The 13,772-nt window shown below is 34.6% G+C and overlaps 1 protein-coding gene across 1 annotated transcript; it reads left to right on the top strand.

The window, feature by feature from the left end:
• Positions 1 to 5,792: 5,792 nt before the first annotated feature.
• Positions 5,793 to 9,650, top strand: LOC111375618 (leucine-rich repeat receptor-like serine/threonine-protein kinase BAM3). Its single transcript, XM_022998469.1, has 2 exons — positions 5,793 to 8,987; positions 9,169 to 9,650. The coding sequence occupies exons 1-2, from the start codon at positions 6,389 to 6,391 to the stop codon at positions 9,540 to 9,542; spliced, it is 2,973 nt and encodes a 990-aa protein (XP_022854237.1). The 5' UTR covers positions 5,793 to 6,388; the 3' UTR covers positions 9,543 to 9,650.
• The last annotated feature ends 4,122 nt before the right edge of the window (positions 9,651 to 13,772 follow it).

Below are 13,772 nucleotides of genomic sequence, written 5' to 3'. Positions count from 1 at the left end.
ATTTGTTTAGTTGTAATAAGTAATAACTAGTAGAAGAATAATTGTATAAATGTAGTGAGAAATGAAAATTGGATGAAATTTCAATAAATATAGTGAAAACTGAGAAATGAGAATTGGATATTGTATAAATTGTATATAAAAATTGCAAGTTATCAACACAATACAAGAAAGTTGAGAGAAAGATAATTGAGAGTTGAGAGAATTATAAAAAAATTTGTGGCTAAATGTCACTATTTATAGAAGAAGAAAAGGAAAAAAAATAAAAAAATATATATATATATATACATATATATAAACGGTCACTGAAAAAATTCAGTAATCGTTAACGGTCAAAAAAAAGAAAAAAATGGGGGGACTAAAACGGTCATTGACAAAAGTCAGTGACCGTTTGATAAAGTGATCGAAACGGTCACATTTCACATGAGCCCACGAGCTTGGGCTCGTGGCTCGTTTCAAACGAGCCGCGAGCAGCTCGTTTTTTGTGTGAGCCGAGCGAGCTCGGCTCGCCCACCGAATCAGCCGCTCGGCCTGCCCACCGAATCGGCCCTCTCGGCTAGCGCTCAGGCCCGTGTTTTTACAAGCCCAAGTCACCCACGAGCTCCGTTTTCGTGAGTCGAGTGGGCGAGCCGACGAGCCGCTCGGCCCATTTGCCACCCCTAGCTCCTTCTATAGAAGCTAGCCCGGTACTTTCTCCTAGATCCTCATATTTGACGAGATGTGGTACTTGTAAACAATTTTCTCACTTAACTATCTTAGGAATGTCAGATTGTCCCTCTTATTTCTTTTTGGTGTAACTATTTGTGGCATTATACATGGGTGTTAGTAAATCGTTTCTTCTCATGGTAACATGGTGTGGGCCCCACCTACCGCCATAATTGGTATGAGAATATTCGACATTGCCTTGTCTGAAGGTTCAAGCCCACCATTTGTGCTCATGGCAGTAGGATTGTGAGGCTGGCTAGTGACCTCTTGAGGTCTTTGCCTCATCTCATAGGGAGCTGACTTGATTGATACTTGCGTCGTCCTTGCACATTGTCTTGGAAAGATTGGCTGGTTGCTATGGCCTCGGTTCATCTTGGTTGAGTAAGGTCATCAATGGCTGAGGCGAGGCAGGATGAGAGTCATGACACATGGATAGGTGACGAGCTCCTTTAGGCGGTGTTTACGTGTAGAGAGCAAGCATTACACTATATTAATTATTTTAATAAAAAAATGCATTACAAATTGTTAAGTATTATAAACACGAATTATATCCCACCAGCAACAATCAATTTGAAAAAGAATTAAACAATCAAGAACAAGTTAGATTTATAGAGGTGAGCCTCAATGTGAGACTACATTCTCTTTCGTTGCAGCAGTAATCCATTATGAGGAGAAAAGGTTTATAAAATAAAATATTAATCACATCTCCTCTAACATCTCTTCTTTCTATTTGATGATAATTCATAAAGTTTAAGTGTTGCTATCTATTTATAAGATAAATTAGGCAAAATCGAGTTTTACAAGGACTCCTACTCCTTTATAGAATTTTACAAGAATACAAATTCTTAAATAGTCTTTAATTAAAAATTTTGCCCGATAGGCATTAGGGCAGCTTGCCCCCTTTCTAACTCTTACGGCGATCTCATCATGGAGGTTGATTCGTGACCAACTTTGCGAAGTGGTAATAATTAGGGCTCGATTATAATTAAGTTCTACAACTTAACACAAATTACTGCAACGCATGTGACACATATGGGTGTGCAAGAAAGGTTTAATTACATTTATACTAATCTTATAGATTGAATGTGTGCATAGTCTATGTAATCAAGTTTTCTCAACAAAGATTCTAAAAGTTCTAATATATTCTCAATTGAGATTTCAACAATTTTAGCCCCCGTTCGTCATCATTTAACAAATTAAATTATTTGTTATAGTAACATTCTCCACTATACATTCACACGATAAAATATTCTACATATAAATCAATAAAGTTTCTTTAAATCTTAACCACATTCTCTAAAAAATACTATTCAAAACTCTATAATTTATCCTATAATGAGAGACAAACGTACTCATAATAAAATTCATAAAAATCAAATTTAAATGTTTTCCTTGTAATTCAATTATCACCAAACACATAATAATGATATATTCATGACGCGATTTAACAGAATAATTAATGATACAATATACATAAGTGAAGTGACGTTAGATTGACAAAGAATGGACCAAAGTATCTTGAGTATGAGTTGGATTTCCACCAGATTAACCGCACAATCGAAGGTCAATATCTATGTCAAACGAGATATCATTAATTTTGGCCCGTCTCTCTAGGTGCAGATCTAAGACTAGAGAATAATAATCGCATACTTTAGGAAATTAATCATCCTTTTCCCCCACATTTTAATTACTAGTGCAACCAATTATTATAAAATGAAAAATGCCATCATTGGCCCAAGATTTGTCCACAATCTCCCACTTGCTTAAGCAAAATTGTTTTGTTCAAGATTTTAATGGTATCTTTTATAGTGTGCTTTCTCTTTTTTTCTTTGACGAGAGAGAGGTTTCATGTGAGAAAAAGAAAAAAAAATCGATAAAATATTTTGTTTTACAAGAATTTTCATATTTTAGTGGAGGCGCAATCAATAAATAAGGAATACACATTTTAGCTTCTACATATAGCAACGTCGCTTAGGGTAAAGGTTTTGGACTTGGCGGAGTAGATCAAAACTAGTTGACTCTAAATACATAATCGACCTTTTAATTTTTGTTGATTACTTAAAATGCGAGAAACTAGTCATAAAGACTCGTTGATTTGAGCATGAATAATGAGACTTATTGATTTGAAATTTAAAAACTTGACTCCAAATACATAATCGACCTTTTAATTATTGTCGATTACTTAAAATGTGAGAAACTAATCATAAAGACTCGTTGATTTGAGCATGAATATTGAGAATTCGAACTTATTGATTTGAAATTTAAAAACTTCAAGATTCTAAAATTTATTCAATAAACGACAAATTACTAGAAGGCCTAACACCTGTTTAATTACTGAAAATTCTATAAAAAGTCTTATTGAATAAAATGATCAAACGACCCTATCCGCACATCATTGTGCAGAGTCGAGGAGTCTTTAACCAAACAAGCTATATGTGTGTGTGTATACTTCTTTTAAAATTTGTATCCACGCAAGACCCTTTTTCCTTGTAATTTTATACACAAACATCCATCTTTTTTTCATCTCTTCCCCCATCTAAGGCAAGGCAGGAAAGAGACAGTGCACCATCCAAAGATGCTTGTTTTCAGAGCTTTTTCCCAATTAAATCAAACACCTTTGGAACAAAGCTTAGGGCATCGCAGAAAGTTATTCAAAGGTATTCCAAACTTGAATTCTCGAGCTTCGCTTTAGGCTCATTTGCATGTTCTTTATATAATTTATTCGCAGTGATCTATCCTTTAAAAGCACAATGTCACCATTTAACTAGACAATATTAAAATGGCGAAGAAAGTTAAAAAATTTATTCATTATTTCATCTAATCTTGTCAAATAACAAGCGTGCCCAAAAGACACTAAAATTTTGTTCATTACACTATTTAGATATGTCCGTATTTTGTATGCCGAGCAGTCGGACGACTCTTCGGTAACCCAGGATGGAGCATGACCCGATTCCTTCGACGCTATATACCCCCTCCATCCTTCGAAGCTCCATATTTCCTCTTTTTGAATGGTAAATATTTCTCGGAACATGGAGTGTGTCGTGTCTAATACACGACAAAATAATACATTCTATATCCATGAAATACAATCCAGCTAAAAAACAACCAACTTTTCTTGATTCAGGGCTTTTGGAAGTGGCTGGTGGACTCATCCAATATGTGAAATCTAAGAGATAAGAAACAAAGATGTGATGACACCACAAGAGACATTTGATCCTGACTCAATCCTAATCAATATCAAGTGATGTAACTTAATCATTAGTGGAGTCAAATCAAATCAAAATATAACGACCTCTCAATGATACCAATTCAAGTAAAATGTATTATATGCATGTAGTGGTGTTAAAGTGGGTCGAGCCTCTCCACATCCAAGACATTGAATTGCCATGAATGTTCCTTTTATGCACAAGACTTGATCGATCTAGCTATAATGTTTGTTGCACAAGATTTTTCCATTGCAACATGAAAATGACCCTTCAAAAATTGCAGCCCTACCCACTAACTGGACAGGTAGAGACACCTCAAAAGTTCACCTCATAGTCTGCCTTTTCCATAAGAGTGTTAAAGCTCTGTGGAACTTCTCATTCATAATACAATAGCACACTTTTCCATGCACATATGAGGAGTCATGAATTTCTCAGAGGATTTGGATTTTTTATTTTTTTATTTTTTCTAAGCATGCTCAATTTAATACAAGAGCTCTCTTTTCCATGTGAAGGTGAGGTGGGGAGTTTCATATATTTATCTTTACTTCCTTTACTAGTGGAAAATCAAAAACAAAGATTTCTTACCTATGCTTTTACTTTTCAGCTCTCTCTTTAAGACTATTCTATGTTCTAATAAAGCTCAGAGAGGGCGATGAGGAATAAAGCAGAAAAAAAATAAAAAGGTTTCCCTGCAGTTTATTTCTTCCATGCAATCTATACATTTAACATAATCTTATTCATCATACTTCAAAAAAACATTGTAATGATGTATTAATAATCATCCGTTAGGATACAATTTATAAATTTAGTCCAAATCAAAAATTAGTTTCAACTACATATTCATAATCGCCAATCATTTTTGTCTGTACATTTAGTGGAATTCGCTATTATTTATCTTACTATTCTTATTTACCGAGACCGGTTGACATGACTTATTAAAAGTCAAAAGCTGCTTCTGAAACTAAGAATATACTTGTAAATCACGGATAATCTTCTAGAAATACTTTGTTTAGCTAGATTAGCTTTTAGAGGAAGTTGAAGTTCTTCTACAAGAAGCAAAAAAAAAAAAAAAAAATCCTGCCAAAAAAGAAAATGAACCATTTATAAATTTGCAAACGGAGGCATAATTTTTTACTTCTTACATTCACTTTTATGCTGCAGGCACATGTCTCCTACTGTGGGAATTGCAAATGGAACCAGAAAAAATGCCCAGAATACATATATTTTTACACACACATGCAACAAAGTACGACATTTTTTAACAGCTACCTGACACTTCGACTCATCAAAACCCAATTTCTAGTAAATGCAAAAGTATCTATCTTGTGTTCATTTCCCAAAATCTTTTTCTGAATTTAATTATAACGTAAATTACAAATGAACTGAAAATTAAAAAATATGTTACACAAAGTTTCGTTCTTACCTATAGATTCCACTGACTATATAATTCAGCATCTATGTAACTTTTAATTTTTGAAAGGATTTCCTCAAAACTACTACCACGCAAAATTTGCAGAAAATTTTCATTGGCAGCAAACTGGCCCCCGGAAAGCTTTGATATAAGTACTACTTTGGTTTTAGCGCATTGCTGAAAAAGAAAAAAGATAAGGAAACGAAAGTATTATTCTTGATTCGATGATATGAATCCCTTTTGGTCATTTCGTAAACCGTCTAAAGATTAACTATAATTAGATTCTTTGCACCGACGGACGGAAGACCGTATAAGCACATATAGAGAGGTCAATGAGACAAGGTATCATTGTAAATAGTGGGATATATTTGATTACTATGATCACTTTGTCTCTTTAGTTTAATCTACATGGCAATAGAAAAATCAGAATTCATTGTATCATTTATCAGAAATGTGAAAGCCAACTCAGGATTCTTGATTGCTCAAAGTGCAATTTCATCATCTCACACTCAAAATAAAGGCCACTCCATGATTAAAGGTAAAGGGTATTTCTGTCATACGAATAAAGAGAGGGCGCAAGAAAAGAGAGGACGTGATCGATCAACTTTAGTTTTGTCTCCCTAATCTGTACTTCAAATTTCTGTTATCCAACGGCTGTTTTTCAATTAACTAAACACCTTCCTTATTTCCCCCTGTTCTTTTCCTCTTTAGGCTGATGGAGAGAACATCAGTTAAATAAAAAAGTTTTTCTCTCTTTACTGGTTTAAATATTACGTGTTCGTCTTATAGATAAATCTGGTTTAAAACAAGATCTGCACCAAATTTGATGATCTTTAATCTATTCTGGGCTGAAGGTCAAAAGGAAAGTATAGGGGGACAAAAGTTGGGATTATCTTCTTCCTTGAACTTGAAGGCTCTTTTATTTCAAGATGATTGATTCTTTAAGCCAATACACAATTGAAGTTTCTCAGATTCCTTCAACTTTTCTGTCCTTTCCTGGGAAATTCAAAACCAACTGGCCGCTTAAAATCCTTTGTTTGTTCTTCCACTACTTCCAAACTCGCTTTCGATGAAAAATTTCCAACAAAATATGGTGCCCTTCTTTGTTTTAACACTAACATTCTTCTCACTTGTGGGTACTTGTTTTTCATCCTCTCTCATTTCTGATTTTCATGCCCTGATTTCACTTAAACATGGGTTTGAATTTGAGTCTAATACGGTGATAAGTACTTGGAATTCTTCTGATCCAAACTCAATCTGTTCATGGGCTGGAATCAAATGCTTCCAAGGACGAGTAATCTCGCTTAATGTAACGAACTTGGCTCTTTATGGCTCAGTTTCGCCTGAAATTTCCAGGCTTGATAACCTGATGGAGCTTCTCATTGACGGAAACAATTTCACTGGTGAAATCAAGATTGAAAATATGGGAAGTCTTCGATTTCTTAACATTTCAAACAACCAGTTTAGTGGAAATCTGGATTGGAATTATTCTAGCCTGGCAAATTTGGAGGTGTTCGATGCATATAACAACAACTTCTCTGCTTTGCTTCCTGTGGGGATACTGGATTTGAAGAACCTCAAGCACCTGGAAGTGGGAGGAAATTACTTCTATGGAAAAATCCCGTCAAGTTATGGAAATATGATTGGATTGGAATACTTATCCCTGGCTGGGAATGATCTTCGGGGAAAAATTCCTCCAGAATTGGGCAATCTCACTAACTTGAGGGAGATTTACTTGGGCTATTACAATGTTTTTGAGGGTGGACTTCCAAGGGAATTTGGCAAGCTGGTGAATCTTGTACATATGGATCTTTCAAGTTGTGAATTGGATGGAACAATCCATCCTGAACTGGGGAATTTGAAGTCACTCGACACAATGTTTCTACATCTGAATAGACTATATGGGATAGTCCCCAAGGAGTTAGGCAATTTAACAAACCTGGTAAATCTTGATCTTTCTTTCAACGCACTCAACGGTGAAATCCCATATGAAATGATCAATCTTAAAAAGCTCAGGCTTTTAAATCTGTTCTTGAACAGATTACATGGGCGGATACCTGATTTTATTGCTGATTATCCTGAATTGCAAGTTCTGGGCCTCTGGATGAACAATTTCACAGGCACTATTCCTGCGAATCTTGGCCTAAATCAGAATCTTCAAGACCTGGATTTGTCTTCAAACAGGCTCACCGGTACAATTCCAAAAGGGGTTTGTGCCTCAAAACAGCTTAAAATACTGATTCTGAATAAAAATTTTCTTTTTGGATCAATACCGGAGGACTTGGGCACATGTTCAAGTCTTGTGAGGATGCGGCTGGGGCAAAACTACTTGAACGGTAGCATTCCAGATGGGTTCATTTACTTGCCTGAGCTAAATTTTCTTGAATTGCAGAACAATATGTTGTCGGGGACGCTGTCTGAACGTGGTACTTCTTCGTCGAATCCAACTAAATTAGGTCAAATGAATCTGTCCAACAATCGACTTTCAGGATCTTTGCCATTCTCTCTTTCAAATTTGTCTTCCCTCCAAATCCTTTTGCTTAGTGGGAACAATTTCTCTGGTCCAATCCCACCTTCTATCGGTGAACTTCACCAAGCTCTAAAGCTTGATCTTAGTAGAAATTCTTTTACCGGCAAAATCCCACCCGAAATTGGAAATTGTGTTCATCTCACTTATTTGGACTTTAGCCAGAACTGTCTATCTGGCTCAATTCCTCCAGAAATATGCAATAATCGGATCCTGAATTACTTGAACCTTTCGAGAAACCATTTGAATGATACCATTCCAAATTCAATTGGTTCAATGAAGAGTTTAACGACAGCTGATTTTTCGTTCAATGATCTCTCTGGCAAGCTACCTGAATCGGGCGAGTTTTCAGTCTTCAATGCATCTTCATTCGCGGGCAATCCTCGACTCTGTGGATCCTTATTACACAACCCTTGCAATGTCACAGCATTCACTAGTCCAAAGGGAAAGTCTCGTGGTTCATTCAAGCTAATATTCGCCCTTGGCCTTCTAATGTGCTTTGTAGTCTTTATCGCCGCAGCTATAATCAAGGCTAAGTCATTCAAAAAAAAGGCCTCTAATTCTTGGAAAATGACAACCTTCCAGAAGCTCGACTGCACAGTTTCCAATGTCCTGGAATGCGTAAAAGATGGCAATGTGATTGGTCGAGGTGGTGCTGGAATCGTCTTTCATGGAAAAATGCCTAATGGAGTCGAAATTGCAGTCAAAAAGCTCCTAGGATTTAACGGCATTAACAGCCATGATCGTGGATTTCGAGCTGAAATTCGAACACTAGGAAACATTCGACACAGAAACATTGTAAAACTTCTCGCATTTTGTTCCAACAAGGACACGAACCTTCTCGTGTACGAATACATGAGAAATGGAAGTTTAGGAGAGGCACTGCATGGGAAAAAAGGTGGATTCTTGAGCTGGAATATTAGGTACAAGATTGCATTAGATGCCGCAAAGGGATTGTGCTATTTACATCATGATTGCACCCCCTCGATCTTGCACAGAGATGTCAAATCCAACAATATTTTGTTGAATTCTAGTTTTGAAGCTCATGTTGCAGATTTTGGGCTAGCCAAATTCTTGGTAGATGGGGGTGCCTCCCAATGCATGTCAGCAATTGCAGGTTCTTATGGCTACATTGCACCAGGTACGTACATAGTGCCTTCATCTATGTTGCATAACAGTGTTTCTGCTATTCTACTCTTTCTGCTGCTATTCAAATAAATTATTTTTGAAAAATTACTTATTTTTGACACATCAGATTTGTAACATCTGAACTCTAATAATTGCTAATCAAGTGCTTTTTATGTTCTCCACAAATATTGCAGAATATGCATATACGTTGAAAGTGAATGAAAAGAGCGACGTTTACAGTTATGGAGTAGTACTTCTGGAGCTGATAACTGGACGAAAGCCGGTGGGCGAATTTGGAGAAGGTGTGGACATTGTAAGGTGGATCAAACAAGCAACGGATTGTCGAAGAGAACGAGTTACCGATATCATCGATCCAAGGTTAACAATGGCACCTCAAGAAGAAGCCATGCATTTTTTTTTCATTGCTATGCTTTGTATTCAAGAAAACAGTGTTGAAAGGCCAACAATGAGAGAGGTTGTACAAATGCTGTCGGAATTCCCCCGTCACTCGCAAGAATTTCAATCCTCGTCTTCTGCCGTCTATCAGCAATCGAAGAAGAAACCCTGAGAAATAAAATGAGAAAATTTGCCCAAATATTTATCTTTGGTTCGAAAGCATTTTTCTTTAATATGTATGTGTTCTTTTAACATGCGTGCAAGTCTTCTTTTTGTTGTAGATTTTGAAATTGTTCATTTTTCCAGGAATATTTTGAGATTTTGTGGCCAAATAGAAGTTAGGAAAATTGAAAAACAAATCCTTGCATTTGTAGTATATTTGTATATTTTGCACCTAGTTTTCATTTCAAACTTGTTTTTGTTCTTTTCTATGTTAATTTTATCCGAAATGAGCAAAATTTATTTTTAAGTTTATGAACCAAAGATAATACAAACGCCCAGAGTGAACATTTGGTACAGTGTTTCATTACGTGATGCTTGGACATGGGTGTCTTGAATTGTGACCTTACATTATTTATCGATGTCGTGCAACTTGAACTCGGACATATAAATGAACTGTGTTAAATCGTATATTTAAGATCATATTCTTACAATTTAAATGAGTTATGTTGCATTTGTGACCTCAAATCTAGGTGATTTGAATTCAGGTGCAGTGCGTTCCTTGTACCATCTCGAAGAAATCATTATCAACTTTACAACGAGACAAGAATAACGTCAATTGGGTAACTATAGTGGACCTACTACCACCACTAAGAAGGCTGCTCAAACATAAAATCTGCGCACACAAAACTTTTAGCAATTAACATTTTGGAGTTCAACTTGTCACACGATTTGAGGCATTTATACGAGTTGGAGAATAGGAAAATTAGGTGTCAAATCGAAGGTCCCGATCACGAACTTTTAAACGAGCTAACATGCAAGGACTATCTCCAGATGTATGACTCAAAATAACATTTTAAAGATGATAGTTCGAAAATGAAAAAGCAGTCCATTAACTTTCAATTTCTCTTGTTTTGGTCCTTGTCTTAACTTTCTGACCTTGTTCATTTGAGTCCTAAAAAACCATAATTTATCAATTGAGTCACTCAGTAATCTATTTATCATAGCCTATTTGAGCCCCATTTTTTTGTCAAAAATAATTTTGGAGTTGCATTTTGATGATGAATGTGTGGTTAAAAATAAGTAAAAATTTGGATTTGCGTGTAATATTATTGTATTGGAGGAAGTGGGATTGAAAATAAGAGAGATAAAAATATATTTTGAAAATAATGGGACCAAACAAAAATCTTGATTTTCCTCTATTTTCAGAACTAAATAAATTTTAAAAATGCTGTGAATTTTAACGAGCATTACATGTCACCTTGCACGAAAAGCCCGGATCATAATTGCGGACGTAATTCAGTTGCGGGCACGATTCGCATGAGAGGCGGGTGGTAAATTTGGTGCATTGATTTCAATTTTTGATCTTCCATCACTTTGGATTCAAGAGCTGCGATCTTTTCACATGACTAGTTTAGGCTCCGTGCAATGCACGGATTGTATTATTTGAAGGGCGATATTAGCATTTTGAATGTTAATAATTGTATAAAGTAAATTATGTTCAAAGTGGGAGGAGTAATGAACAAGTTTTTAATTAGGAAATTGTTGAACAAAGATATGTTTTTGTATTCGTAAAAATTGGGATCTTCTTGGTTGTTTCTATTATCCTTTTGAAAGTTATGTTGTAGTTGGATGAAAATGGAGATCTAGAAGTAAAGCACAAATTGAGAAAAAGTAAGAAGCGCCATTTAGCACTTATCTACTACATCTAATATTTTTTAAAAATAATAATTGGTACAATGTTGAAAGTTAAATATTTACATGTTAATTATTTGAACAAAGGGGTAAATAAGCTAAAGGTTTATTACAGAATGTTGTACATATTTTACTTTTTTTAATGTTATACATTGAGAAAAAGAATCTGATAAAGATAGCTCAATTTATTTTTTGGCAGAATATATATGATGAGAAGATTGCACTATCTCTAATTTGGTTTAGTCGTCTAGTGATATATTAGATTTCTCATCTCTTTTTTTTGTTGTCATCTATAAATGAAATAGAGTTAGCAAAAAAAAATTTAAAAAAAAAAACACTTCTTGAGTGTGAAACAATTGTCCTTTATACCTGTTCCTTTGAACTTATTCTCATGGTCTCCATTGCCTTCTTTGTTTCTATATACTCTCTGGATTCATCAAGCTTGTCTAACTAGTAGCAATTTGATTGATTAAATAACAGAACTTTTTGGATTGCCCAACTTAATTTTTTTAATATCCTGAAAGTCAAAGAAAAAAAAAGAGAGAAAGAGATTAATCTGGAATTAATTTGTAAACATAAGAGAGCACACAAATAAAGATTTTTTTAAAACAAATTAACATGAAATTATAAAAAATGTGATGACTAATGTGAAGGATGTGTTGACCTAACATTTACAGGCGAACTCAATTGAACCCCTTGGAGTAGGGTAATCCTAGTTTCTCCTTTTGATTAATAAGAAGATATTCCTCGAATGATAGGTCACATTTCTAGGAAGAAAGCGAGCAGATTTTTAAATTCTGTTTTGTCACTTATATTAGAACTGAAGGAGACAACCATCACCTGATACGGAAAAAAATAAAGAATAAGTTCAGTGTCAATAGTCCTTTCATCAGCCAAGGAAAAGTATTATACACTGACGAAAAGATTGTGATTGAACATTTATCAGATTCGAAGATTCGAGACCTAATCACTTCAGTAATAAATAGCACCGGGATTCAACCAATTATATGATCACCACTACCTAGAGAAGCAGGATTGATAGAATTCAATTATATGGACAAGCGATATCTAGAAGAGAGTAGGACAAGAATGGCTCAAAGCCTCAAACAACATTTGCTCAATATGGACTTCGATTTAAATTTTTAAAAGCTTGCAATTAATATATAGTTTGCTCCGTACTTACCACCAATTCACTATAAGCATAATAATATTGAGGAAACCTTCCAAGAATTTCCACCAAAGATGCTTGAGTTGCATCTAAGAACAAAAATATCTTTTCCCTTACACAAATATCAGGTTGTACGAACAGTGATAAAAATTGCTTCTATTAATTCAATCAATAAATTACTGAGAATAAGACATGGAAAATAATTTATACCTTTTTCTTAACTATCATCACAACTATAGGAAGAATACCCATCCGTGGCAATGTCTGTAACTTGATGATGAACATTTTCTCCAATATTGTTCATCAACATCTCAAGAAGCTGTGAATCCGACAAAAAACAAAGTCTTATCAATGCTTCAAAGCAAGTGGTCAGGGGGACATATATAATCCACCGCAACTAAAAGAGATCAATCAAAACAAGCAAAAAATTTATATACCCTATAAGTACTTACCAGTACTGTAAACAATTGTATGTTTGAATCTTTGCTTCCCAGGTATTCGTTATAACTTTTACAACATCTTTAGCTTGTCTGTATTACAAAAATACATAAAATAGTGGTAAAGTGGGTAGTGACATTCAAAAACACAGTTAATGTTAAATTAAACAACACTAACCTTGTCTTAAGAATTAAACTGCATTCAGCAAGATAAAAGTAACTTCAGCACCATTATACAGACTTAAACAACAAAAGCATTTACTCCTTCAAATTCAAAACCACTATAATAGATATTGAAATTGAACATTTAGAGTACAAAATTAATAAATGAAGATACATCAACTCTTATTAAAGCATACGTAGATCACCAGCTTACTGAGTTCCTTTAGCTTCTGGTATCAAATGCATCTAGCTAATAGAAGAATAGTTAGGTGGGGCTGAATCTTCAAGTTTGATATTGACTATGTTCGAAGGAACCAACATTGAGGCTTTTTTTTCATTCCATTTCCCATTTCGTAAAACTTGAAGTTGGAATAGATATAATGTCTCATATTTTCCACCGAAGAACCTACATTTATTCCAATGTATACAAATATTTAAAATAAGTAATTTTGAAGCTATGAATATAAGATTATAGAATGAATTTTGATAAAGGAATCTTACTGAATTTTCATAATTTGTTATGGTTAGGATAAATATGGACATAAAAAATATTCATTGTGACAGATATGTGTGACAATCTTTCGTCTGTATAAACGTATCTTCCCTAGTGAAACTGCTTCTAATGAATATCCGAAAACGAAGCATTCAATGTATTTGAGAAGGAAAACTCTAGAATCCTGCCTATAGAAAAAATAATTTGAAGTTAGTTTATGTTAATGTTGTAAATGTAAAATAAAATTCAATAGAAAATTAAATATTACAGTAAATTGTTGATACGTTT

Source organism: Olea europaea, unplaced genomic scaffold (assembly GCF_002742605.1).
Source record: "Olea europaea var. sylvestris unplaced genomic scaffold, O_europaea_v1 scaffold1391, whole genome shotgun sequence".
Lineage (NCBI taxonomy): Eukaryota > Viridiplantae > Streptophyta > Magnoliopsida > Lamiales > Oleaceae > Olea > Olea europaea.
This window is presented reverse-complemented; position numbering and strand designations above follow the sequence as displayed.